Below are 22,360 nucleotides of genomic sequence, written 5' to 3' on the forward strand. Positions count from 1 at the left end.
GTGGAGAAGGATTCAGGGAAGGTTACTTTGGATGGCCCACACATGTGGGCCAACATGTCAGCCACCCAAAGTCACATGCAGTAACTGCACTGAATCTTCGTCCGGCACCCGCGGGGGTATCGTGTTTTGTGTACTCTTGTTTCTTTTGAGTTACCAGTTATACGTACATGTATTCATCAACTTGTACAACCCACACCCACCAACGGCTACAATTTTTTTTCCATTCCCATCACCCGGTATCGTGGGTAAAAATCCCCATATTAAAAGTTGATCACATAGTTATAAATAATAAGTAACAAATTTCTTTAAAACAATAACCATTTTGTCATAAACAACATCACATTAGTGCATTGCAAACAATATCACATAAAACAACAATATATCAATTAAACAATAATATGTCATAAAACAAACAATATATCATTATTTTATGGGTAAGGATACGCAAGTATGAGTTATGTATTCTCGTACATGTACACGCTCTACCTAATAATGTGTACTATGAAAATTTTCTTATTTACGTGCCCATGGATAAATATTTGGCCAAATCCATGCCCTTAATGGAGTCTTTACCTGCCGGTTACGTGGGTAATGAGTATCATTGCCATCCTATGTCTTAGGACATGGTGCCATTTTGTATTCAAAAACCTTGGTTCCCTTGAAGCAGCACTCAAAATGATTATGGATGGAATCCGAATGTTGGAATGAGATTGCTGCTTGTTAATACTCCTATGGCTGTCTATGCATCACTTCCTAATCTGTGTTCGTCTTTGGTTGGCTTCACCGTTACGTTTTGTCGCAGAATTGACAACCACGGCATGCGAGGAGTTGTGTCGGAGACGAGCCTGCCTCTCCTGCTTGCCAGCGTGCGTGACCGAATCAAAGACAAACCCAAGTAACTAGTACTCGGCCCCATAAAATCTCCAATTCGTCGGCCGACAACGGCAAGAAAAGAAAAGGGCGGTACGCTACCATATAGCATCGATCATGGTGCGCAACGGCAACCGAAACGGCAAGAAGGTGAAGAAGTCTGACGCTGACGAGAACGCAGAACCGGAGGAGCTCCTTCCACCCGTCACCGCCTCCAAGGGACGTTCCGATTCAAGGGCGGCACTCCGGGACGTGTGGTCGGTGGGCGAGAAGCCCTCCAAGCCCAAGCCCAAACCCAAACCCAAGCCCAGTTCTAGGACGCCTGCTAACTCGTCCTACCTAGCAGGCGTCGACCTGCCCCCCACCGATGACGACGACAGCGACGACGAGGCCGCCGAGCAGAGGCGCTCGCGCCGCCCCACGGTCGACCTCAACGCCGCCGTGCCGTCGAAGAAGGCCGCGGTGAAGAAAGAGAGGCGCGAGGCGGAGGCGGCGGTGCGCGCCGAGGCCGCCAAGAGGGACGCGCTCCGGGACGACCTCGACGCGTTCACCGTGGCCATCCGCCGGCGCGCCGACGCGGACGCCACCGTCGAGGACGACGACAACGGCAGGGACATCGTGCTCGAGGACTTCGACGTGTCCGTGGCGGGCGTGGCGCTGCTCCAGGGCGCCTCGCTGCGCGTCGCGCACGGCCGGCGCTACGGCCTCGTCGGGCCCAATGGCAAGGGCAAGTCCGCGCTCCTGAAGCTGCTCGCCGAGGGGCGGAAGCTCCCGGTGCCACGCGGTGTGCGCGCCGCGCTCGTCGCGCAGGAGGACAAGAACGACGACCCTCGCCCGGTGATCGACGTGGTGCTCGCGGCCGACGAGGCGCTCGCCAAGCTGCGCGCCGAGCGGGACGAGCTCGAGGCCTCCGCCTCCGGCGACGCCACTGCCAGTGGCGGGCGTCTCGCAGCCGTGTACGAGGAGCTCAGCCTTCTGGGCCTCGACGCCGCTCCGGCCCGCGCGTCCAGGATCCTCGCGGGCCTGGGCTTCGACCAAGCCAAGCAGGCCAGGCCCGCCAGCTCCTTCAGCGGCGGCTGGGTGAAGCGCATCGCGCTCGCCGGCGCCCTCTTCCTGGAGCCGACGCTTCTCCTGCTGGACGAGCCCACCAACCACCTCGACCTCCGCACGGTGCTGTGGCTGGAGGAGTACCTCTCGGCGCACTGCAGGAGCGCCGTCGTCGTCGTCTCCCAGGACCAGGACTTCCTGAACGCCGTGTGCGACGACATCATCCACCTGCACGGCAAGAAGCTCCACCCGTACCGCGGCAACTGCGCCGATTTCGAGAGGGCGACCAGGACGAAGAGAAAGCCCAACAAGCAGACGAAGAAGACGCGGCAGCAGCACGACGACTACAGCGTCGAGTTCCACTTCCCGGCGCCCTCGGAGCAGCTCCCGCGACGGCGGCCGCTCCTCCAGCTGGAATGCGCGGGGTTCACGTACCCGGACTACGACTTCGCGCTGTCTGGGGTCGACGTGGACGTGTACATGGGGACACGCGCCGCCGTGGTCGGGCCCAACGGGGCGGGCAAGTCGAAAGGGCGAGCTGTCCCCGACGGAAGGCACGGCCAGGGCGCACCGCAAGCTCCGGGCCGGGCGGTACTTGCAGCGGTTCGTGGACGCGCTGAAACAGCCGCACCAGAACGCGGTGCGGCACCTCCTGGAGGAGCACCCGGACCTGGAAGGCAGCGAGGCGGAGGCCCGCGCCGCGCTGGACGAGTTCGGGCTGCCGCGCGAGAGCCAGCTGACGCCGGTCGGCAGGCTGTCGGGCGGGCAGAAGGCGCGCGTGGTGCTGGTGTCCAACTGTCCATGGCCCTGGCGGAGCCGCACGTGCTGCTGCTAGACGAGCCCACGAACCACCTGGACTTGCAGAGCATCGACGCGCTGGCCGACGCGCTGCGCGAGTTCGACGGCGCGGTGGTGCTGGTCAGCCACGACTCGAGGCTCGTCTCACGGTTCTGCGGGGACAGGGAGAGCAGCGAGGTGTGGGTCGTGGAGGACGGCGCCGTTCGAGGAGTACAGGGACGAGCTCATCCGAGAGATCAGAGGGGACTTTAGCTAGTTTTGTGTTTCCTCCAAATGCTGATCATTTAAAGTTAGTTTTTTTTTCGATAATGAAAGTTTTATTGAACTGAGATTTCGCATTAATTTTTTTAAGGAAGATGTCGCATCATTGTAAAGTTGGTTACACTGCACATTTTAAAAAGCCAGACATTGATTCAGGAAAAAGCCATTCATTAACAACATCTCCGAGCGCGTTAAATCTGCGATATGATGTGTGTTTCCAACATGCATTGGAGGAATGACAGCATGCTGACTATATATTTCTGATCTCTCCTTGCCCAGATCCATACGGCCTCTGTTAAACCTCTTCTTGGCTCAGTGTTGTGTTATTGGTGGAAGAAAAATGCAAGAAAACATATTACTCACTCCGTCCCAAAATAAATGGCGTGGATTTTATATAACAATACATACAAATCCAAGTACTCCCTCCGACCGGTATTACTTGTCTCAAATTTGTCCAAATACAGATGTATCTATATGTAAAAAACGTCTAGATACATGTAATATTTTGACAAGTAATTCCGGCCGGAGTGAGTAAGTTGTTTTGAGACGGAGGGAGTAGAATTTGTTAGTACCAACAACATCCTTAGAAAAAAAACCCGCTGGCTAGGTTGTCATTAACGTTGGCCTAAAAACATCTCCAACATATGACGTAAAATAGAGATTGCGTCAAAAAAACCGTTTTTTAGGCACGGGCAAAAAAAAAACCCAACTCCAACGGACGGATGATGTAAACGTGTCCAATAATTTTAAGGCATGCCCCCAAAAAATTTTCCCTCCTCACGCGCGAAGTCAACGACCTGAAATTTCAGGCCCTCCTCCTCCCGACTGACGCCTCCTTCAGCCCGACCGTTGCCGGCGACCGCCACCGTCCCTTTCTCCTCCTCCACCGCCGCCATCCAGTTCTCTTCCCCACCTCAGCTGCTCCTCTTTCGAATCCGACCGGCTCCCGACACCCCACCAGTCGATTCGTCGCACGGCGACGACCTCCCGCGCCTGCCTCCACCTACGCGTCGGCGCCTGCCTCCACCCACGCGCCCGCGGCCGCCTCCCCCGACGTGCACGGCCGCGCTCGCCTCCAGCGACACGCACGGGTACGCCCACCCCACCTCCCCGTGCATGGCCCCGCGTGCTGCCTCCCCCGTGCACAGCCAAATCGGCCGGCGTGCCGCCTTGATTCCGAGAAGCCGGCCGGTCTTCGAGCACCGCCGGCACACCTTCTTCGCCCCGCGAGTTGTGGAGGGCCAACTCCGTGTCCAGGCAGCCCACCCTCGGGTCGGCCTCTGCGGCCACCTGCGGGCGGCGTTCGGTGTCGCGCATGTCGATGCGATAGGGTGCGGACGCCGAGGCGGCACGCCGGCGGAGCGGGCGGGGCGGCGAATCGGGATTTGGGGAGGGAGAAGAGAAAGGTAAAGAAGAGCTGTGTCGGTAAGTGGTGGACCCCGTCCGTCGATGTGAAATTTTGGCATACGTGGTGTACTATTTTACATCATCTTGTTTTTTAGTAGTGCATATTTTACATCATCTGAAATGTCTTCTTTATTTTAGGACACGAAAAACTGTAAAAGTGGTGTTCTATTCTAAATTTTCAGTGTCCTATTATACATCATCTGTTAGAGATACTCTAGATGAAAAACAGCAATAATTGATTTTGTTGGCATAAATAATTTCTTCCCAGTAGATACCCGAAATAGCAGTGATGAGTGAACAATAATTCAAAATTTCTAACTCAGGATGTCCTTGGAAGTAACTCACAAGCCTCTGCCAGAAAATCCTTCTTGACACCGAGTGCCCAGTTTCTCTGTTCTTTGATTGCTCTGAACTGCATCAGCCAGGAGACCTCTCACAGTCTCACTTGAAGGTCTGGCCTCATACAGCAAGTCACACACACCGTCACGAAAAACAATCCTTTCTACGACCAAAAGAAAACTGCGTCAGGCAGCACGTACTTAAGCTCAGCAAGTACTTCAGCTTAGCAAGGTGGCTGTAAGCTAACCTCCTAGATACAGAATTATGGCAAAGCAAGGAAATCCTAATTTCAGATCAAAGCGGCGATTCTAACAGTGCCGGTATGTACCGACACTGGTAGAGCCAATCACAGCAAAAGCAAAGGCCTCCGCCATGTGTTCTGAGCAAAGCAAAAGCTCACCCCCTCACAGGAAAGAGAAAGAACTGGTTGGAATTTGCTATTTTTATACCAAGAGCATTTCCAATGACATCTCCCAAAGCTATCTCAAATGTTTTTATTTGGTGATATGGACATTTTTTTTTTCCAAAATCATCTCTCAATGCCATCACCTAAACGGATAAAATGTCATGTTTGTCCGGACACATCCCCAAACTTGCTCCAAATTTGAAAGAGGTTTGAGTTGTCCGGACATTGTCCGGTGCTCTCTTTTGTCCGTCTCGGCCCCACAACAAGAGATGGGAGAAGGAGAAGAAAAGGTGAAAAGGAGAGGAGAAAGGATAAAGAAAAGTAAAAGCTAATTTGGGAGAAAAATTTGGGGGTGTGGTTGGGTGATGAGGGCGGACATGGGACGGACACATGTCCACTTACTCCCCCAAATGATAAAAAAAAAGACATTTTGGGACAAATTGGGGTATCCTATTGGAGTTGCTCTAACACATTTTGTTGCTTGTACAAATTATTTCATGGTCCAAACAAACTCAGAATTTTATGAAAAAGTGAGGGTAGTCTTAAGATGGAAGAACCCACCTTCAATAAAAGTTTCAAAAATTTCAAAGAAGCAAGTTTGAAAATATGAATTATTACTTTTTTAGTACCGTTGAGTACTATTTCACTGATATTGAAATTAAACCGGCTTCTTTTTTTGGACACATACACAACATATACCAATGGCATGTACCATTCACATATCATATAGCAATGACATATATCATTCATATACCAAATAACCAATGACATGTACCATTCATATACCAATGACATATATACCATTAATATATCACATACCAGTAAATATATCATACACACCGATGACATATAACATTCATATATCATACTCCCTCCATTTCACAAAGGTTGGCATATTTTGTTTCGTTAAGACGAGGTTTTAACCAAGAATTGCACTATTAATATGTAACCTATATGATACAAAATCATGATTATTAGAAAAAAACTTTTAAAGACGAATTTATTGATATAAATTTCATGTATGTAAAAACACATGTTAATAGAGTTATCACGTCAAAGCCTTATCTTAACAAAACAAAATACGCCAAACTTTGTGAAATGGAAGGAGTATATTGATAAATATACCATTCATATGCCATACAATAATAAAAATATACGTGCTAGAGTTTCAAACTTGCTCTGCATGGAATTTCCCATCTTAATACTACCCTCAAATTTTTGAAAAATTCCGAGTTCGGTTGAACCAATTAAATAATATATACGAGGAACAAAATGTGTTAGCATAAGAATATGACTCCTCTTTCTCTTTCCTGTCTGACGGGAGGGGGGGTTGCTTTGCCAGCACACGTGAGGGGAGGGCCCTTTGATTTGCTGTGATTGGCTCTAGCGGTGCCGATACATACCGGTATCGGTAGAAAATGCCCTCTCAAGTGAAAAGAGAGTGTAGCACTTTTTTTTTGGAAGGATTTTTTTTTCAGGAAAGAGAGTGGCGTAAGCTGCGTGCAAGGGTCCAACACGGAGGAGAGGACGGAGACACGTGAAATGGCTCATTTAGGCCTAGCCGCATAGGCGATCGATCTGCAGAAGTGTTAGGCCAAGCCCATTGGATTTCCAAGGAAACCCGTTCATCGTCCTCTTCCCTCTCCGGCCCAACCCACCAGCACTTCGGCTCATCTCTCTTCCCCTGGCTCTGTCTCGCCGTCGAGATGCTTCGGAGCCCAGCCGCCGCTCTGCTCCGCCGCCTGGCCACTCGCCTCTCCGACGGCGGTGTGGGCGCCGGCTCACCCACTCGTAGGATTCTCCCTCCTCCCATAGCCCCCTCCGTCCTCGCCCGCTTCTCGTCCACGCCGACTTCCTCGCCGCCACCGTCCTCTGTCGGCGCCCGCGACGAGGAGGCGGAGGATGACGAGCTCCAGGGAGCACCCGGAGATGCCGGCGCCAAGCTCAGCATCTCTGTGGACCGCTCCGGCCTCTACACTCCCCCAGGTCGCACACCTCTCACTCAACACGCATTCACACATATGCGCACGCACGTTTGGGTTTTTGGTTCTGATGGCGCAAAGTTTGGTTTATGTGGCAGAACACTCGCACGAGCCATCGTCCGACTCTGAGCTTGTCAACCACCTTAAGAGCATTATAAAGGTGTGATGTTTTCCCCCCTCTATTATTAGTCCCTGGCCACTATTACTTGCAATGTGGAAATGTGATCCGGTTTGTGTATTGTCATTGGGAGGTTAGTTCCGGAGTGGGCCAATTAGCGTAGCTGAATACATGGAGGAGGTGCTTACGAACCCACAATCTGGGTACTACATGAACCGTGATGTGTTTGGGGAGTCTGGAGATTTCATCACCTCACCGGAGGTTAGCCAGATGTTTGGAGAGGTAAGATAACTGGTCCGTACTTGTTTATTGCTCTACTAATATTATTATGACAATGCCATATAGGGTGTACCATGTGTTTCATGTATAACGACGCAATGATACAGATATCTTGAGTGGTGGTGACACGCTGTAATTTTTAACTGAGTGCACCTCCATTGCATATTATTTTTGTTGTACGCAGCAGTATTGTTTGAACCTAAGACTATAGAATCTTATCAATTGTTCTTATATTCCTACGATGAATCTTATGTGGCCACACTTGGTTGATCTTGTGTTATGGGTTATTATACAAGAGCAATTAATGCTGTGCTTATTCACCTCAGCTGATTGGGGTGTGGGCGATGTGCCTGTGGGAGCAAATGGGGCAACCAGAGAAGGTGAATTTGATCGAGCTTGGCCCAGGACGAGGAACTCTCTTGGCAGATTTACTTCGTGTATGTCTTTCTTGTTTGTGTTTCTCCTTCATTGAACTTCCATTGTCCTGTTTTCTAATGGATGTGTCCATTTCAACAGGGCTCGGCAAAGTTTGTTAATTTCACTAAGGCACTGAGCATTAACTTAGTAGAATGTAGCCCTACATTGCAAAAGGTGCAGTACAATACTCTGAAATGTGAAGACGAACCTGATGGCGATGAAAAAAGAACAGTTAGCAAGCTTTGTGGAGCCCCTGTTTATTGGCATGCCTCCCTCGAACAGGTTCCTTCAGGATGTATGGGGCTCTTCCATTTACGAACTATATATTTCTTGGTTAATCTTTATAATATAACAGTGGATATTATCATAGGCACTTCTATGGTAAATTGTTGTGTTGCCATTCATCTTAAAGTGTACCATGAGATTAGAGGAAATATTACAGTCTGATTTTTTTTAAATGCGGTACAAGAATGCACTAAAGTATATAATAGTGTCGATCAAGTCTCTGTGAATCTATGGTTTGACTTCCATTGGAAGCAGGAGACACAATAGGTACTGTCATTAGCTTGTTATGATTTTGTCAATTAGCTGGACATCTCCAAGCACCTATCCATTGCTTATTTGCTAGTTTAATTTACTTATATGTATTTCAATACATATTATGTAACCTCTAGATGCTTATGATTTCCTTGTTGGACTCTTTTTGATGTTTTTACAGAAGTTCTATTGTTTATTATGAAACTGGATTACTTCCATTTATTTTATTTTCTTCGAGTTTTCTTTCAAACGTCTTGACTGGAGCTTTTTATGTTTTCCTTTTTTTGTAATCTTATCTGCAGCGCCCACCATAATTCTTGCTCATGAATTCTTTGATGCCTTGCCAATCCATCAATTTCAGGTTGGTTACATGAGCAAGTTTACTTAAGATTTTATCGTGCTTACTGATGAGTTACTGTGCAGTCATTCCACCAAACCATCTTTCTTTTTCCTGCAGAAAGCCTCACGTGGCTGGTGCGAAAAGATGGTTGATCACACAGAAGGCTCATCGTAGGTTTTACGAATTGCAGTCAAGTGTTGTTAACCTTAAGGAAATGTGTAATTCTTACTTTCTAGCAGGTTTCGCTTTGTTCTATCTCCGCAGCCTACAGCCTCTTTACTTTTCCTGTCCAAACGTTGTCAATGGGCTAGTTCTGAGGAACTTGAGAAGGTCGAGCAAATTGAAGTCTGCCCGAAAGCAATGGAGATCACCGAACAGATTGCTGATAGAATTAGCTCAGATGGTGGAGGTGCTCTAATCATTGACTATGGCAAAAATGGAATAGTCTCTGATAGCCTTCAGGTTTGGATTTTAAAATTGTTTTACTTCACCTGAGATGTCCTCAAAATACTGCCGGCTCTCTAGTGATACAGAGCTCCAGCCAGTTCTGGTTTTGTGCCTTTCTAACGTAAAATTATTATGAAGTGTACTAGATAGTCCTTGCTGCTCACATGATACCTAAATTAATTTACCAGTTTTGTACAATACTTTTCTTTCATATAATGCAAGAAATTATCTCATCAATGGTTTGCTTTAGTGCATCCTTGTGTAAGCAATAGGTTACTCTCTTGAATAAATGTCCTGGGCATTAAGAACATGATAATTTACGCAGGCAATCCGCAAACACAAGTTTGTCCACATATTAGACGACCCTGGTTCTGCTGATCTCAGCGCCTATGTTGATTTTGCTTCAATCAGGCACTCTGCTGAAGAAGTTTCAGGTTTCTGCACAGATACTAGTAGCTCTAACTGTCTGTACTTTTCATGATAAGACAAGCATTCCTTACTAGGTTTGTGTCGTGATTTCCACAGATGATATTTCTGTCCATGGGCCAATGACTCAGTCCCAGTTGTTGGGTTCTCTTGGCATCAATTTCCGGGTCGAAGCCCTTATGCAAAACTGTGACGAGAAGCAGGCTGAGTCTCTGAGAACAGGCTACTGGCGACTAGTCGGAGATGGGGAAGCTCCATTCTGGGAAGGTCCTGATGACCAGACGCCTATTGGCATGGGAACAAGGTACTTGGCCATGGCCATTGTCAACAAGAAGCAAGGCCCGCCTGTTCCATTCGAGTGAAAAGCGGTAATACTTTTCATCCTGTAATCTCTGCACCAGTGATAAAATAACAAGATTGTCTGCAACTCCTGTTGCACGGCCGAGTAATTTTGATAATATAGACAGTGCAGTTGAGACAAGGCTGGTTTGTGTCTATTTTCTTGTAATGTGGACATAGGATCAACTTTTTAAAACGTGTACTACTAGCTGAATACAAAAAATGTATTGGGTGGATCTCTTGTATATTATTTTGGTGGCTGTTTTTGGCGGCCTCTTGCTGCATTCCTGGTGTGATCTTGTTTTCCATGTATGCACCACCAACCAGTCCAAGTCCAAGTATGCAGCCATGTTTAAAGTCTCTTGCGCTTTTGCCAGTCAAGTAAGTACTTATTCGAACCAAAGCAAGGTGCCGTAGAGGAATCCAATTCCAATGGACTTGCTCTTAGTGCTTCCTGTTCAAGCAGTAGCAGTATACGTAGTCCACAAAGAATACTAACAGCTGGAAGCGGTAGCAGCATACGCAGTTGATCGCTTCAAACCAACAACCTTCGTCGGCAGGTGAAAAAGTCGGCAAGGGTGGAAAAGGCGACATGAACATTCGATATTGAAAGGCAAACTGAAGAAGAAGGTTGGTAAACTTATTTGGTAGTACGAGCTACTTATGCTCCTATGTTGCTTCCTGATTCAGTCAATTCGTTTCTTCAAATTTCTGATCAGTCAATCACGGACAATGTACGGAGTCTGAAACAAGAACATATAATAACCGGCAGAATTAGCCGGTCTGTTGAACCAACAACCACCGGAATGATTCACCGGTCGACAGAGGAGGTCGGTAAAGATGGGTAAAAAAGCAACGCCCTCAATAATCATTGACAAACCGTGGCAAAAGAAGCAGCAATTATCATTAACAAACCGCCGATACGGGGCAAAGCAAACTGAAAACGACATTAAACCGCCCAAAGGACGGAGGGGACGACAAAGCACGAATCTGCATATATGCATATCCTATGCCGGTATACGTCCGTCCGTGCGTGCGCGCACCAACCGAAAACTCTCCCCAGAAACCCACGAAGTCGCCTTCCAAAGGCTCCTTTTGGTTACCAGCAGCAGCAGATTCGTCCTGCGTTTCCTCTGGGGAGGGAGCAGAAGCAGAGCACCGGACGTCAAGCTCGCTTTTGGGCGATAACGGCGTGCCAACCGAAACCGAAAGCGCCATCATCAAAGATCCATCCATCCATCCATCCATGGCGCCGGGGGCCGCTTTGTTGCCGCCGCGAGGCCCACCGGTGTCCCCCTGTCCCTTTGCCGACACACGATCTCGAACACGGCCCTGAGCTGAGAGGTCTGGGAGCGACAGGTCCAATCGCCGACGTGCGTGCGTGCGCTCGACGGCGACAGCGCCCCGCTTTCCAAAAGCGCAGGAGCGGATGGGACGGGCAAAGACGCACGCACGCACGCACGCGCTGGAGCACAACAGTTCGTTAGGCGTTGAAAATTGTTTGCGCAGGAAGGAATCATAACCATCCACAGGTGCCAACACAAGACGCAGGGAGAAGAATTTTCATCCATTCTTGATAAGGAGGAACAGGGAGGGGGGCAAACTGCTGCTGCTGCTACTACATGACACATTTATACATCATAATTTCCCCTTCTAGCTATTTAGCTGGAGTACTCTAGCTACGACCAAAAGAACACATCATCACCGAGCGCACTGCTAAGTGCTAATAATACTGTCATGGCAGTAGTCACAACTGACAAAAGCATCCACTGATAAGGACAAGCACAATGGATCTTCTTCTTTTTTTCTTTTTTTTTTGTGGGGGGTTCGGTTAGATGTTACTAGTACTACTACTTAGAGTTCGCCTGGCTGAGAAACGCTTCTAGGTCCCAATCAGGACGACACGATCCCGGGCTCCAGCTCCTGCGCGAAGCCGTGTGGGATCTGGCCCGGATCCTCCCACACCAAGCCGATCTCGTACTCCGGAACATGCTCCTGCAAATTGAAAAGCAAATGTTAAGTGTGTGATTTGACAAGACTGACAAGTTAAGTAGGATTGCCCTAATTAAAGCTGGAGAGATGTGATGGAAGAAGATCGATCCAACATAAAAGTTTGGGTGCTGCAAAATTACCTCAAGCTTCAGCATCAGCTCCTTGGCAGTAGGAGCTGAGATGACAAGGCGCCTCGCATCCTCCTTTATGAATCCTTCTCTGACAGCCATGTCGATGAACGATAGGAGGCAATTGTAGAACCCGTCGACGTTCAGAAGGCCAATCTGCTCAATGTTGACGAGATCCGGGGTTAACAACAATAATGCACTAGTATAATGGAGGAGAGCTAGCAAAGCATGCATTGAGATTTACGGCCAAATTCCATAAATAAATAAAAAAATCATGGATCCACGTAGAGCCACTAATCCTAGATGACAGGACAACATGGGCCCCACCAAGCGCTAATAATAGTGTGACAGATATGCTGAATCGAAGTGGAGAAATTTATACTAGTACTTAGCTAGTTAAATTAAATTGAATATTCAAACCGTCCACTTTCTCTACAACTTCTGATTCGTGGAGCAGTTGTCTACCCCTAGATGCCAACAATACATTCCTTTTTCAATGTAAATCTGACTGGTACAGGATCTTCGAAACATCATTCTATTAGCTGTGTTTGAATATTCAGGAAGGATTAACACTATCTTACTGACACAGGCTATAAACAATGGGGATTGCAGATCACATGCGCCCCAAACTATGTTGGAATGTAACATCTGAGATGGTAGCCTGCTTTAAACTAGTGTCAATAATTTTGCCTTTTGATGGCGAGAGCTTTCGGCCAATAAGATTGGAGCGTCACCAAGCCGCAATCAAGGCAGGATGTTAGCATAAGATCGATCCCAATGGCTCTAACGACTTCCTGATAAACTAATTGCCTAGATATATAGCTGCAGTTCAGACAAGAAAGGTATCCGGGAACATGCTGGCACCGCACATGTTCTTTAGATTATTGCACAATAATGAGCACACACAAGCTTTGGACATGGAACAATTCCTCAAGCCACAAAGATCAGAGAACTGGTTGTTGCTATTACCGGCTTGTTATGGATTCCTAGTTGTGCCCAGGTGAGGACCTCGAGCAGCTCATCCAAAGTCCCGTAGCCACCTGTCGCGCAAGAGATCGTCAGTTAGTTTCAAAATCTTGCATCCAAGAACGAACAATTCACAAAGAGATGCATATATAGAGGTTGGGAGCAACTAATTTGAATTACCAGGCAATGCAATGAAAGCGTCAGCAAACCGAACCATTTCGGCCTTCCTCTCATGCATCCCCGAGACGGCTCTCACTTCCCCAACAGGTTCTCCAGTGACCTGAAAATCAAAAGCAGTAGCCACAATACATTAAGCATCGGTTGCATCATCTTTTCAATCGACTTGCATTTTAAACATACTCAGGAATCTTTCAAAACATTCAGTATTGAAACTACTCGATCCGTACCAAGGGAAAAAGCTACTATCTGTATTTGGCCGTTTTTTATGGTAACAACGTATCATATGAAAAAGTTCTGCGTGCAGGAAGCTAGTAAAAAAAGATCCAGCCCAGTAGAATTCGTTCAAAAGTACGTAGTTCAGCTAGTTTAACATCATTTATTTTAAGGAGCACGCACAGGCGTTAGACAGGCGCATTAGATTCATGTGAGGAACATAAATGCGGCGTGTCTCTCCAGGAAACACAAGAGAAAACAGCGAATTGAAGGGGATAGGGCACGCATGCACGCCTCCGATACAAAATGTAGTTAATTGATGGCAGCAGTACAGCAGCAATCAAATGGGATTCAGGGAGTAGATCGATCAGACCGCTCACCTCTCTGGGCATCAAGGACTTGGGGATGACCCTGCGAAAGAAGAAAGTGGGCAAACAAGACGCATCAGTTTTTAGCATAAAGCAGTCAAACAGGTAGTAAAACAGCAAGACAACCACAGCCTTTTCTTTCCATGGCAGGAAACTGGCAAGCCAATGCCCACAGCCCACCCAGGCTATAGGCACTAGCTACAGTCTAGAAAGAAAGAAAGAGCACTACTACATGTACAATAATTAGAGCAAAGAAGGGGAAGCAGTAGCGCTGTGGCAGCGAGCACTGCCGGGAGCCCATTTGGAGCAAACGAGCCAGGACCCTTTCGGAAGCGGATTCCAAAAGGTGGTTCCACTCCTGTGAATGGAACCCAGATGCATTCAAAATGCCTGCCACCACACCACCGAGTCACCCCAGAGAGGTGACTCAACGCGCCTATCTGTCTGATCAGGACAGGAGCGGGCAGGCCGGCCAGGCCACTGCTCTCTGGTGATCAAAGGCTGCCATTTCGACACAAAGGAGGCGCAGGAAGGCATGCACGCACAGGAAGAGCACTCATCAAAGAAGACGAGAGAGCGCACCTGCTGGCACGCAATCAACTAGTAGTACTACTATAGATTGTTGAAGAAAGATATGGCTGGGAAGTGGGAAATGCAATGGACTTACCCAATCACATGGCGTCCTCCATCATGAACTGCGTGGGAGACCAGGCCCATGAGGCCAATGGAGCCTCCTCCGTAGACCAGGTCGATGCCCCTCTCCACCTGCAAAAAAGATCGAGAGAGAAACAACCCGTCAAGCTAGAGAATATATATAACCAAAAGGGCGTGATTTCCATTTTGTTTCTTGACATACTACTAGTATGCAGGAAGCAAAACAACAAAGATTGTTCCTTGGGTGAAGCAAGTGAGGTCACAGCCATCATTGTCATCCCCAGACCATGACCATGACCCAACCACACAAGAGCAGAAATGGCAAACTGACGCGGGCAACTTTCAGGACCATTTGTCCAGCGCCGTGCGTCAGGCGTGAGCTAGCTAAGCTACATGGCCGGCCGGCATGTATGATCGATCATGCAACAACGCTAATTAATGATCGATCGGTGCACCACGCAGGACGACGACTACTATACAGCTAAGCAGACAGCAGCAGCACGAAGCTCGTGCCGTGTCAGCCCCAACAACTCGCACCCACGACCGCCCCAAACACAGACAAGCTAGCCCAACATGTGGGAAATAAACGGGTGAGAAGAGAAGATCGAGGAAGGCTCTTCTGCCTTTCTGTTGGCTCAGAATTTAACCAAAAAGATCGGATTCTTACGGGGATTTGGAGGAGGTTGATTTGATTTTACGTACCAGCTCCTTGCCGAGCTCGATGGCGGCGTCCTGGTAGCTGGCCTTGCGGCCCTTGGCGCTGCCGCAGTAGACGCAGATCCGCCGGAACCGGGACCGCCTCTCCGCGCCGCTCTCCGGGGCTACTCCGCCTCCGCTAGCAACAGCGGCGGCGCCGGCGGCGCTCTTCTCCACCGCGGCCTCCACTGCCATCGCCTCCGTCAGCTTCGGCGTCGGGGGCCTAAAGGAGGGCCGGGGCAGGTGATTGTCTCCGACGAGGTGGGAGGTGGGTTCTCTGGGTAGGTGAGCGCGTGGCCGTAGCGAGAGAAGGAATGGGTAGGCGGGGGCGAGGTTGGGAGTGCGTAGACTTGAGTTGAGCCGGATGTTGTGGGGGGAAGCGTCAATTTATAGAGGGAGTGCGGAGACTATGCCAAGGCGTAGGTTGGTGGGTCCAATGTTGTGGGGTCCGTGGGTCCACATCAATGGTCTTTTTATCTTTCTCTGGTTGCTTTGATGAAAGGTTCTTCTACCAGTGTCTACTAGTATCATGATCTTTAATGGTTTTTTCTTCTTTGGTAATTACAGAATTTGCTACTTTCTTTATTTGGTTATTTGATTTGGAGTTGATAACATGGCTGAGGACGGAGGGAGAACAACTCATCAATATCCACTATGAAACCCACCGTCAACTAAACACGTTACTATTTTGCCACATTTCTTTCTCCATCCGGTCTAGTGCCATTCTTGCTTAGATGAGCTCAGCCTCCTTAATCCTTATCATTTTCCCGATGACCGGTAGGGCGCCTAGGGGAATCATCTGTAACCCGGCCAACGCTCCTCCTCTGCATTCTCTGTTGTTGTTGTTGTTGTTGTTGTTGTTGTTGTTTACGAATGAATCAAGTCTAATGGTCTAAGCTAGTTTGGTATTCTGGGAGCTTGATATAATGATCTTGCCTTTCTAATCGTCTGAATCCTCCTAGGCGCCCAAGAAAATTGTGAATGAACGAGCGAGATGTCAGCAGTATCAAATCCACAGAAAATTTAAGGAAGACAGAGAAAGGCCGAGGAGATCGTATAATATGACTAACCACGTACTCGACTCGAGTATACCCGTTGCGGCCCAGCTGGGGGCCCACAAGAAAGTCTACTACGACTCCAGAGTCTACATGCCAAATCTTGCGACACAAGATAATGAAGCTCAATTAGAGTATACCTCTTCATTGTAACCGACTTGGACTCTATCTGAGACCTGGGTTCCTGCATATATAAAGGACCAGGAGGGGGAGCCAAGGACATCCATTCTAGCATAGAAGCCACCTAGATGCACTCATCAGATCGAATCTGTGCATCTACCCTCCGCGGCAAATCTTTGTAATCGACTCATCAATACCAGATCAGACAAACAGGACGTGTCTTGTGTCCTTGTTAGCCAACGAACCTGGGTAAATCGTGTTCCCTGTGTCCTTATTAGCCGACTAGTTCGTCAACACATACACTCGAAATCTTTCCTAGATATAAGTCCACCAATATGGACATTGTCGAAGCTCCAACTTCGTCACATGATCTTGCCATGATTCCGTCGTCTTCTTCCTAGCGCGGTCGTCGTTGCAGTGTCTCCGGCCAATCGCTCCAGCGTGTAGAAGGTGTTGATTAATGAAGGAAGAGCAGTCCTCGTCCCAAGGAACGGTGGTTGACGAGTAACGCGCTACCGCTGGTCCATGATTATATCTGGCGAGAGGGCCACAACTCTTGATGGATGTGGCTGGCATCAGCGAGGAACCGGCATGCGACGCTCGACATGTTTGGGTGGCCGAAGGAGAGAACAGATCGGTCTATTTTGATTACTGTGTTTGCCCCTAATGTTATGGTACTCCACGTCTTTTTAGGTGGTACTCCACTGGATTTATTTGGAGTACGAGTTAATATTGCCCATTAGATCTAGATGAATAGACGGTTCATATTAATCTCATGGGTACCGTAAAAGAGCTCTAAACTTATATATGGTCTTAGAGGCGTGGTGGCTTCTCTCTGCGATGTGAGGTGTTTGGAGGGTTGTTGAGAGATGATGCTTGGTAGTCAATGGAGGAAGAGCAATGACCTAGCTTCGGCGGTGGCACGGTGGGAGTGGAGGAGCTTGAGATGAAAGTTTTTCTGCTACTATTAATGAAAGGCAGCCCCACCTGCGTGTTTCTCAAAAACAAAAGGTACAACCGCTATATCTCATTCCGTTCATATAGGAATAGAACCATTCTATGTTTCATTGCACCTTACTCTGTAACAAAACACTATCCATTGTCGAGGCACTGCTGCTAGGTTGTCTAGCGCTGCTATCAATGAGACTGGCCAATTTATCCATGGATTTCGTCAAGTTGTTCTCCCGAGAACCAGTTAATAAGCTGGGGAAACTTTTGCCTTATTTGATTTATTTTTAATCTCACCATGTCAAATTAGAAACACCTAATTAATATTTTCTTTTACTCGATCTCGCGAAGCATGTTGAGTGAATGCGCGTTGGATGTGGGATTGGAGTGTATGGTTCGCTTCTCCTCTCGCTGTTGTAGAGAAAAAGGGACAAATACCATTTTTTTTAGGAACGGACAAATACCATTTTCGCAAAGAGACCACGAACGGCTTTCTTTATGTGCACATACATCCAGAAATCTAACAACGGATTATAATCCACTCAACTATAGCTCGTGGAATTCGTCCTGGTACATGTACAAAGTTCTTTTTACAAGCAGATCGATTACGTACAATCACTTTGCCCGTGGAGGGAAACAAACACAGTTGAAACAGGAAATGAAGACGGGTTCTCCGGTCAAAGTCCAGTTGCGGGGCCCTTTTGATATGTCCAAGCAAATTACCACATGTCTCCACCAATCAAAAATCCACCTCCGAGAAGATCGGACTTCTCGCTGGGTTTCCCGATCCATTCCGTTCCCACTGGCCAGTCAAAATCGGAATTTATGGTGTCGTGCGCAGGTGTCCGTTTAATTTCCACGGCCACGTCGGTTTAATTTATTTATTTGCCGGGTCGTGTTATTAATGGCGAGGTTTACGGCCGAGACTTGCGCATGTTCTTCGCAGTGTGTGCATTCATTCATCCGTTGGGATGGGACGCATCTACGAGAAAAGAGTCCACCCAGCCCGTGGTAGGATAGGAATTAGGAGCAGTAGTACTTTGCACGAGAAAGGAGGCAAAAGTTCCATTCTTTTCTTTTTCCCGGCAGAAAAAGCTGGCCATTACCCTTTTGTGAATTGCCAACACTAGAAGAAGAAGAAGAACAAACGGTTCCCCTCGCTAGGGGCAAACGCTCTTGAATCCTCATGATATCCAGCTTTTCATGGAGCTATCCTATCGTACACATCCCTACTGCTACACTGCCAGGCCTGTTATTACTACTGCTGCTTACTGTAGCTATGAGTGGTTTGCGGTCGTGGCTGACCTTTGGTTAACTCTGTATTTACTCCCATGCAAGACAGGATCACACGACTTGAGCCCGTGGTTCTTTTTCTCTGGCAAAGACGATTAGCTTCGTAGGGTCTGTACGACTAGTCAGTCAGGAAGGAAAAGTGTACAAGTCAAGTGCAGTGCGACTGGAAAAACGTATCTCGACGGTTCCCAAAGCAGATCTCATGATTACAGCTTTGGGCTCTCTCGCTGACCTGTGTGCCTGCCCACCCGGCCACCCCATTTTCTTGGAACCAAGCACACCGCATCCATGCGACCATGACATGCCCCCAGCGCAGGACGATCGTTCCAAAGCTTAATTGCTTGTGCGCGGTCAAAGCTCGTCTACTGGTTTAAAACCTCGCCGAGTCACGTCACACCGCAGCAGGAGTACAACGCTTTGTCAGTCAACATGTTCAGCAATGTCAAAATGGGTTTCCCGTACGTTGCCTGGAGTATGAAGGGGAGTACTACGTTGTTTGATTCTCTCCGTTCGGTTTGATCAATCAACTCGCGCCTTCCAGATTAGTGCAACCCGCGCGCCGGCTCCAGGCACGTCACCGGTGTGGGGTGTGTCGTGACGATCGGAAATAGGAGTACGGCAAGGAGAAAACATGGCAAAGTTGCAGCCACGTATCCAGGGGCGCCACGTGCAACGGGGGTGACGTCGTCGGTTGGCCTCTCACCGACCACGACGTGTGTGTGAAAAGGGACGGGACTCGTCGCGTCGGCCTCCTTGCTCGCCGTCACGGCGTTCGGTCGGGGGACGTCACTCACCCATGCCGAAACAGACCGGTATTGTTTGTTCGCTGTGTTTTTATAAGAGAAGAGGATTTGGACGAGGGGCAGTCGGTCGCCAAGTAATCCACGTGGCTCAGATTTTTTTGTTCCGCCAAAATTGTTGGGTTGCCAAGTGGAGCTAACTCTCGTCTCGTCAATCGGGTACCGGTCACGGCATACGCCGTGGAGTTCTCCGACCAGAAACTGATAGGATTACGCGTGCAGGAAGACATGAAACCGATGAAATTACGAGAATAGCGCCGTCGGAGGGCGGCTGGAGGTGTGTCTCCCACGAATCCGTCTCGATCCGGTAGCTTTTCAGATTTCTGCCGAATCTTTGGAATCAAGCCGGCTTTCGTGTTTGTTAGTGTGGTTTCAATCTGGTCAGGCTCTTCTGATTTATGATTCTCATATTTGATATTGTTGTAGTGCGATGGTTCTTTGAGGGCTTAGCACGACTAGGGGTGGCAATGGGTCTGCATCCGCTCGGGGACTGTCATTTCTTTCCCATTCACATGCACAGTAAAAACCATCCCGTCCCCATCTCCACCACCCATCGGGTGGAGCCCCTGTACCTGAGTAAGAAACTTTAAATTAAATTAACAAGCAACAATCTTACCAGGACGGTTACAAGGGTAAAAATGAATGTTTGACTGAGAATAATATATATAGTGAAAAATTGGATGTCAAGTCATCTGATTAGCGGGATTAACTGGATAGCTAGTCACCTGATTAGTGGAATTTTACATGATTTTATTAAATTTCGGCCACGCAATGTACGTTTATCGGGTCACCGCGGGGTTCGGTCTGAGGTCTACAAGAACACGCCCACCGCCTCGTTGTGCCCGTTGGAAAGGTCATTCCTCACATGATGATCCCGATGGGGACTAATTATATACCATACATGTTCCCTAATAGAGGAAAACACCATCAGAGATCAGGTAAGCGGTCTCCATTGCTACCCCTAAGCACAACGGCTACCCCAACGTATCTACAACAAGCTCTTTTTTTCACAAGCTTTGCCCGGCTCCAATGATAAGGATGAGGACGGTGGCCCAACGTTGCTAGGTGGTCCAAAGACGTATTCATAATTTTTATCATTTTTTGAACTGTTGTTGACGATTATTCGGTGTTATCTTGAAAAACTTGTTAGCTCGGCTCCTTAAGATCCGTGGTTGTCTCGGTTCGCAAAGAAACTAGTAGACGGTTTGCAAAGAAACTACGAGGTGAACAACCAAAATGCTTATTAAGCACACGAGCTACATAGAAGACGCGTTTCTGAGTAGAATAGAGAGGCTTGTATCGGAGTACAGAGGAATTTAACCACGTGGGCGCATAAAATGACTTGCTCGCTGCACGCACGCACCCTTAATCAACGCTCCTTCCTTCATCGTGACCTTATCCCCTGCCGTAGTGCCTCGGAGTATCTCCGTTCCGTTGTCATGTGTGCAAGCCTTCGACCGCCGACCGCGGGACTAAAACGACACTTTCTAGGAACGAAACGGGTCGCGGCCGCCGTTTAGCGCCGGACGCAAGAGCTTAACATTATACTATGCGACACGTAGGTAGCGTCGGCAAGGTACAATCTCCCGCAACAGCGACGTGTACAACTCGCTTGCGACCTGCACGTAGGAGTAGTAACTACTGCTGCTCCTGCCCTAGCTATCGTGTACAGCGAACTCGCCTCGTTTCGTCAACACGCTGCGGACGAGGGGGTGTGTCGTGCGTTGTGACGTAAAGGGGTGGGGAGCCCCACGGATGGGTCACCTAATCTGATCTCAGCGAACTGGTGGAAATCACGTCACTGGACAGCCCGGGCATATTCTGGGGCTGTTTGGTTCGCGTGGAATACAACCCTACCAAATGCTGACGACTTGCCAATTTTTTTGTTAAGGATTTTTTGGTCCTCATTTTGTCAACTATTTGAAAGAATATGTGAGAGAGGTGGGATGAATCATATTGGCAATCAAAATTTTGGCAATGAAGCAAACAACAACCAAATAACCATAGGTTTCCAAATTTTTGACAAGACTGGTTGGGGGCACAAACCAAACAGCCCTTTTGTTCCAGCCGAATCCAGAGGCCTTGCAACCCAACAATGCTTAGACGAGATTTGATCGCTTCTTTTTTTTGTTCTCTATTTTTTGAAATTGATTTTCTTATAAGTTGTCTGTATTTTTTTTAATCAAATGTCAGTCATCAAGAGTTTTCACCTCGGAATTGTCTTATTTGAACACTATCGCCGCGAGAGTAATGGTGTAGCTTATACTTTAACTAGACATACGATTTGGCCTCATCGCATTGTTTGGCATGATGATTGGCCATATTTTATTTCAAGTTTGTTAGAGAAGATGTAAGATTGTCATCCAATCAATAAATCTGCCATGATCGATGGCTTTCTTTCTCTCAAAAAATAGAGTTTTCACCTAGGAATTGAATAGTTGTATTGATGTTTCAATCCACACCCTATAAGTCAGATCAAGATGTTTCACCCATGTGGATCAGAGCGGTGGTCGACCGACACGATAATACACTCACATTGCTAGATCAGATGAGTGAGGACCAGACTGCCAATTACAACAAGGCCACGATATATCATCTTCCACCTTGTCAAGACCCATGCTCTATAGAGAGAGAAACCCCTACGCCCAACGCGCTAACAATGTCGGTTCCAAAAGAGGGCGCGATCCGATAGCATTGGGGTCGCTATCTCACGACACAACCAATATTAGGAAGCCGTCATTGGTATAAATGCAACCTCACATGCCATAGATTGAATCATCAAAAAAAGGCAAAGTGGGCTCTGTGTATGATGCATAGAGAAGCTCATGGAAACCCAAAATAGACAATGCCGGAATCTTGTAAGATTTGGGATTTCAACCCTTAATTAGGATTTTTTTTCCTATGTGTAACATTCTTTTCAACAAGGATGTGAGA

At 48.0% G+C, this 22,360-nt stretch overlaps 2 protein-coding genes and 1 pseudogene across 2 annotated transcripts; 2 read left to right on the forward strand and 1 right to left on the reverse strand.

The window, feature by feature from the left end:
- The first annotated feature begins 809 nt into the window (after positions 1 to 809).
- On the forward strand, positions 810 to 3,114 carry LOC100845788 (annotated as a pseudogene).
- A 3,618-nt stretch (positions 3,115 to 6,732) lies between these two features.
- LOC100829701 (protein arginine methyltransferase NDUFAF7, mitochondrial) lies at positions 6,733 to 10,297 on the forward strand. The gene is made up of 10 exons (XM_003569235.4): positions 6,733 to 7,114; positions 7,209 to 7,270; positions 7,367 to 7,510; positions 7,834 to 7,944; positions 8,024 to 8,219; positions 8,764 to 8,822; positions 8,919 to 8,971; positions 9,041 to 9,263; positions 9,574 to 9,682; positions 9,774 to 10,297. The coding sequence occupies exons 1-10, from the start codon at positions 6,835 to 6,837 to the stop codon at positions 10,034 to 10,036; spliced, it is 1,500 nt and encodes a 499-aa protein (XP_003569283.1). The 5' UTR covers positions 6,733 to 6,834; the 3' UTR covers positions 10,037 to 10,297.
- Positions 10,298 to 11,602: 1,305 nt separating this feature from the next.
- On the reverse strand, positions 11,603 to 15,576 carry LOC100829394 (cytokinin riboside 5'-monophosphate phosphoribohydrolase LOG). Its single transcript, XM_003569234.4, has 7 exons — positions 15,217 to 15,576; positions 14,528 to 14,625; positions 13,873 to 13,903; positions 13,280 to 13,379; positions 13,103 to 13,173; positions 12,146 to 12,289; positions 11,603 to 12,008 (listed from the first exon to the last, which is right to left on the reverse strand). Exons 1-7 carry the CDS (start codon positions 15,403 to 15,405, stop codon positions 11,907 to 11,909), a joined length of 735 nt encoding a protein of 244 aa, XP_003569282.1. The 5' UTR covers positions 15,406 to 15,576; the 3' UTR covers positions 11,603 to 11,906.
- Between the last annotated feature and the right edge of the window lie 6,784 nt (positions 15,577 to 22,360).

Source organism: Brachypodium distachyon, chromosome 2, assembly GCF_000005505.3.
Source record: "Brachypodium distachyon strain Bd21 chromosome 2, Brachypodium_distachyon_v3.0, whole genome shotgun sequence".
In the NCBI taxonomy this organism is placed as follows: Eukaryota; Viridiplantae; Streptophyta; class Magnoliopsida; order Poales; family Poaceae; genus Brachypodium; species Brachypodium distachyon.

What these genes read in the sequence shown, in the direction of transcription:
- LOC100829701 (XM_003569235.4), top strand. Translation starts at nt 6,835, where the DNA reads ATGCTTCGGAGCCCAGCCGCCGCTCTGCTCCGCCGCCTGGCCACTCGC. An exon ending in TTAGCCAGATGTTTGGAGAG is followed by an intron (nt 7,511 to 7,833) that starts GTAAGATAACTG and finishes TATTCACCTCAG; the next exon opens with CTGATTGGGGTGTGGGCGAT. An exon ending in TGCCAATCCATCAATTTCAG is followed by an intron (nt 8,823 to 8,918) that starts GTTGGTTACATG and finishes TTTTTCCTGCAG; the next exon opens with AAAGCCTCACGTGGCTGGTG.
- LOC100829394 (XM_003569234.4), bottom strand. Translation starts at nt 15,405, where the DNA reads ATGGCAGTGGAGGCCGCGGTGGAGAAGAGCGCCGCCGGCGCCGCCGCT. An exon ending in GGAGGACGCCATGTGATTGG is followed by an intron (nt 13,904 to 14,527) that starts GTAAGTCCATTG and finishes CTTCTTTCGCAG; the next exon opens with GGTCATCCCCAAGTCCTTGA. An exon ending in CGCTTTCATTGCATTGCCTG is followed by an intron (nt 13,174 to 13,279) that starts GTAATTCAAATT and finishes CTTGCGCGACAG; the next exon opens with GTGGCTACGGGACTTTGGAT.